At 32.3% G+C, this 5,560-nt stretch overlaps 1 protein-coding gene across 1 annotated transcript; it reads right to left on the minus strand.

The window, feature by feature from the left end:
* Positions 1-1,536: 1,536 nt before the first annotated feature.
* Positions 1,537-3,436, minus strand: LOC145136561 (transcription factor MYB93-like). Its single transcript, XM_079070682.1, has 3 exons — positions 3,260-3,436; positions 2,613-2,742; positions 1,537-2,386 (listed from the first exon to the last, which is right to left on the minus strand). The coding sequence occupies exons 1-3, from the start codon at positions 3,399-3,401 to the stop codon at positions 1,681-1,683; spliced, it is 978 nt and encodes a 325-aa protein (XP_078926808.1). The 5' UTR covers positions 3,402-3,436; the 3' UTR covers positions 1,537-1,680.
* Positions 3,437-5,560: the final 2,124 nt, after the last annotated feature.

Here is a 5,560-nt window from a genome sequence, read left to right on the forward strand (position 1 = left end):
GACGTTTTCAGTAGTCATTCGTATAATTAGCTTGTTGGAACTATTATGTTAGTATCTGTAGGTTTTAATGGATCAGGGATTTGGTCTTCGGAGTGCTTCGTAAATCATAAAGTAAGAGGATTGTTAGTGACGGTTTGGAAGTTGTAATGTGGGAAAGCTTCTGATATCTCCATCTAAGGTTCAGGATTTCCTTGCGATTGCTGGTTATTATTCAAAACTGTCACATGCAATGTTGCATATCAAGAGTTGTGTTTAGAAAGTGACTGGATGAATCGGTTTTAGGACTTCGATGTGGAAAAACATCGACCGACGATAGAACAAGCCTTAAGTGGAGGAGACCAGCAGCCGGTTTGATTTTGGGTGGTTTCGACAAGGAATCCTAGAAACCCGTAAAGTGAGCATGTCAGATTTGAATGCCTGACTCGTAGGAATCTTTTGTGGCTATGAATGCGTGATCGTGCACATCTTTCAATGATATATTTTTGAGATTTTATGATATTCTGATTTTGGGATAATTGTATCTAATACTTGGTTTTTATGACTTGGGTTTTGATTGAAACAATGATTTTTCTTTAGTTAAAAAATAAAAGTTTTATCATGATTTCTGAGATGTTAATATATATATATATATATATATATATATATATATATATATATATATATATAATCATTGTAAAACAAATATAAATTCATAGAACCACATAACTAACTGTTTATCCTTTGGATTAAACAATCAATGGCTTAGATAACTAATACGCACAATAAAAATGTAAACCCTAATACATGAAATCAAATACAATGTAAGACCATTTCCAATATATCTCCATTTTTTGCTCTAAAAATAGAGTAAAAATGAGGTAAATAATGTTTCATTTCCAATTATATATCATTCTCAACCCACTTTTTATTCTAAAACCTATATTCTTAGTATATTATCTTTTTGTAACTTACATATATTTTCGAACATGCCCTTCTATTAATTAGATTTTAAATTTTTTTTATCTTTTTTATAACAAAATAAAATGTTCGTATATAATGAATTTGAATTAATTATTAATTTATTAACAATAATTAATAAACTACTACATATTTTTGCGTTGAAATAAATTTCTTATAAATGATCAGGTAAAAAATTTCATAACATGACTAGAAAAAACCGAAATCATCCTCGCACTGAACCGGAACTACCAATAACCAGGCCTATTCCCACTTCCAATGTTTTTCAATTTTTAGGTTTCGTGTAAGAATCGGACCGGACTCGAAAAACGTTAGTAAAACCGGATCGGACCGGTATATATGAAAATGACTTTTTTTATCGACATGAATTATGTATTAAAATGTTGTATATTTGAAAAGTGTTATTGAGTTATAAGTTTTTATAAAATACTTTACCGTGTTTCAAAATTTTAATATAGATTTAATTTTTGTATATTAAATTTTATATTTATGATTAGTTAATATAATTTAATATATAACAAGATATTACAAATATCAAATATTGGAGGTGAGCTGATGCATGTGGTTTCATACACCATATATCAAAAACTAGTTAGTCTATATATATAATTCATAACTGTACATATATCAATCCATGCAACGTAAAGTTGTACCATACATGATTACATTCTCCAATTCACTCCAGGAAAAAAGCTTCCATAAAACGTATGCACTCCAGGATCATCAACTCATTTCTAGTAAAGTCTGATCCAATTTGAAAGAGTCTTCAAACAGAAACTCTGGCCAGTTATATGAAGAAGCTCCTCCATCTCCGCCACTGTAGCTAATGGTGCTGCCGCTCTCAAGTGAACCACTATTGTTGGTGGTGGTGGTGGTTGTGTTGTCTATCAATGGCGGAATAGGATTCCACGTGACTGCTGATATTGATGGCGAAGAATTGACACTCGTAAATGCTGATTGGCCTTGACAATGACCCACATGTTTAAAATCATTACTTGTTTCTAAATTCATGATTGAGACTTCTTGATGGAGTGGTTGGGTAACATTAGAAGTTCCCACAGGAAATTGTCTGATTTCTTCACTCTCTTGATCATCTTCCAGTACTGGAAATTCACTCACAAAATTAAGGTTTTCTTCTTGAAATAGGGGGATTGAACTTGTTCGGTTTAGTAAGGTTGATAACCCTGTGTTGGGTTGAAGAAAATGGTTGAAGTATTGAAGGTTTTGAGCTAATTGATTATGTTCAAGTAACTCTTTGATGTTAGCAAGGACAAGTAGTTGAGGTAAGCAAGAAAACAAGTCTGTTCTTGGCTGATGGGTCATCGGGTCAATACCACTTTGGAGTAGTTTCTTTTTCATGTGGGTATTCCAGTAATTTTTTATTTCGTTATCTGTACGCCCTGGTAAACGTGTTGCTATTGTTGACCATCTTCAAGTATCAACCAAAAAAAAAAAAGCTTCATTAATTCAAGAATTGTCGAGAAATCTATTTAAGATCATTCACTGATTGACATCATAAAACCTTTAACATCCATGCAATACAACCGTCAATGGTTTTATTACATTAATGCATATTGTTTTTGAATGGTGTCAATCCATAGTAGTAGTAGGTTTTCTTTCTACTATTAGAAATTAATACGGTTTATATGTATTACTTGTTTCCGAGAATGGAATGAAGGTGAAGAATCATATTCTCTTCTTCTTGCGAGAATTTTCCTCTCTTTATATCTGGTCGAAGATAATTCGTCCATCTTAATCTGCAACTCTTTCCACATCTATTAAGACCTACAAAATAGTCCACTTTTAATAATATATCAAATATATATCAAGCATACACGTATTCAAAAAAATATATTACAAAAGTGCATTAAAAGATACACCAACAGATTCAGTATCTTCAAAATTCACAATCAGTTAAACAACCACTATAGTTCTTACTTTTACACATACTTTATAGGCCACGTAATTTTAGGTGTACCCTTAAAAAAATTGCCATTCACACCACCCGTCTCATCAAAAAACACATTTAACCTATAACTAAACACATTTATCAAATATCCAACAAATAATCAAACTTTATTAATAAAAAAGTTCTAAAATCGATTATTTGTGATAGAAGAAATTAATTAGATTGACATCTTATTCTACGTGTAATCTACATGAAAAATCAAAAACCTTACTATAAGTCTAAGTATAAATTACTGTGTGTGTATATATATATATATATATATATATATATATATATATATATATATATATATATATAGAGAGAGAGAGAGAGAGAGAGAGAGAGATGAATGACCAGCGAGTTTAGGAAGGGATCTCCAGCTTCCATGGCCATGATTTTGGATGTAGTTGATAAGCTGTTGATCTTCTTCAGTGGTCCATGCACCTTTCTTGAGGTTACTTTGATTGGAACTTGGAGGAACAGGAGACCTTCCCATTTCTTAATTTGGACTTTGCTTTCTTTTCTTGTGTTGGAAACTAATCAATGCTTGGGTATATATGCACACAATCCACCTTTGCTTCTAGACTTCTACTTCCTCACTATTCTAGTAAATAACAATTTCCTATTTAATTATTATAAAATGGTAGCTGTCGCTTTCATCGTATAAAATTTTATATGATAAATATCTAAGATATATGTAATATTTAAAAAAATGTGTACGGACAATATAGAGATCTGTCTTGACACTTGTTCAAGTAGAAAAATGAATTTTCAAAAATATTATTTGTTAATGACTGACGTTATTACAGACGTCATTGATAGATTTAAATGGTAAAATAAAACCAGAGTAAATTACACTAATGGTCTCTGGTTTGGTTTGGGGTAGTTTATATATTTGGTTTTTAATTTTTATTTTTTTGACTTTGTATTTGTCACGTGCGTCTTATGCCAGACCCAAAATGACTTTATTACCCTGGACATTAATTTATATATTTTTTTGTTTTTATTATTTATTTATTCTCTATTTTATGAAATTAAAAAAAAAACATCAACATACAATCAATTTAAGGTCGTACAAGAATCCCACCTTTTCCCCCTCCTACCAAACCAAAATCAATATTTGATGAAAGTAAAATCTCAAAACCAAAAAATCCGATCAAATAGAAATCACAAACACACACAAAATCTGGTCTTACATAATCACAACCCCATTAATGAATTCAATGTTCCAAATTTGAAATCTTATGCCATCAAATCCACAAAATCCCATAAAAACCATTTTTTATATTTGGTTTTGTTGATAGATGAGAGAGGAGAGAAGCTTGGTGAACCAGATCACAATGGGACTCTATAGATTTTGGTTTCAAGTCTCACTCTATATATTTGGTTTCGTTGATAGAAAAGAGAGGAGAGAAACTCGAGGAACCAGATGACAGCAAGGGTCTATAGATTTTGGTTTTAGATATCACTCTCTTTACTTTCTCACGATGACAACAACACTCCAACCAATAAACCCTAGACGCCTCTAATTCCTTTCTTCTATCACCCTCTTTGTCTTTCTCCTGATGGACGATGACAATGAAGAGTTTTACTGTGTAATGAGGGTTGACGATGACAAAAGCAGTGACTATGGTTGTTGGAGCCTGAAGGTTTCTGATGACTATGGTGATTTAAGGAAATTTCATCAAATGACTAAAAGGAAGGGGTTGTTTGAACATTTTAACCATGAAAAATGGAGTTTTGTAGAATGACCATGACTTCCGCAGAGGGGGCTCTGCGAAAGCCTTAAACTTTCCGAGGAATCCGACCCTCACTGAGGAATTGAGGTTTTAGGGGTATTTTTGTAAATTCACAAAAAACAGATTCTAATTGGGTTGTTGCGAAAGTCCGAATCGGTCATATTATTTGTTATTTGATGTGTTATTTGATTTCTATATGTGTAATTGAATCCATTATATGGTCTTTAGAGTGTATGTTAGTTCAATTGATAAGAAACAGCTAGCAAATCTAGATTTTTTTCATGGGTGCTCTGAAGAACAGTTCCTCAGAGCTGTGTAACTGAAGAACAGATCCACAGAGGACCTTTCTGCATAACCATTGAGTCCTCTGCGGAACTATCAGAATCGATTTAATTTCTTCAGCAACCATTTTCTCAGAGAGATTAACGATCCGCAGAGACAACACCATTTCCGCTTCTGCGAAAGTATGAAAGATACATTTTTTTTGTCTTTATCCCCTGCCACCTCAATTCCTCATTGCTATTCACATTCCTCAGAAGGTTTAAGGCTTCCACAGAGCCCCCTTCTGCAGAAGTCATGGTCATTCTACAAAACTCCATTTTTCATGGTTAAAAATGTTCAAACACCCTCTTCCCTTTGGCCATTTGATGAAATTTCTCTTTTTAATTTGCTAAGAGATAGGGAAAGAGATAGGTATAGAATGAATGGGGTCGGATGGTATAAGGTGGGGCTGTGGACCCAACTTTTGTTAAAAATATAAATAAAAGACAATCGATAAATAAATTAAAAATAAAATCGATATGCTCAAATACTCATTCCATATCTGATAGATATCAAAAACAAAACGAAACCATAAAAAACTAATAAATAAAAAAAATAGAGACCAAACACACAAACTATCCCAAACCACATGCAC

The sequence above is a fragment of the Lactuca virosa genome, chromosome 9, assembly GCF_052849685.1.
Source record: "Lactuca virosa cultivar CGN04683 chromosome 9, Lactuca_virosa_CGN04683_v6, whole genome shotgun sequence".
Taxonomy (NCBI): domain Eukaryota; kingdom Viridiplantae; phylum Streptophyta; class Magnoliopsida; order Asterales; family Asteraceae; genus Lactuca; species Lactuca virosa.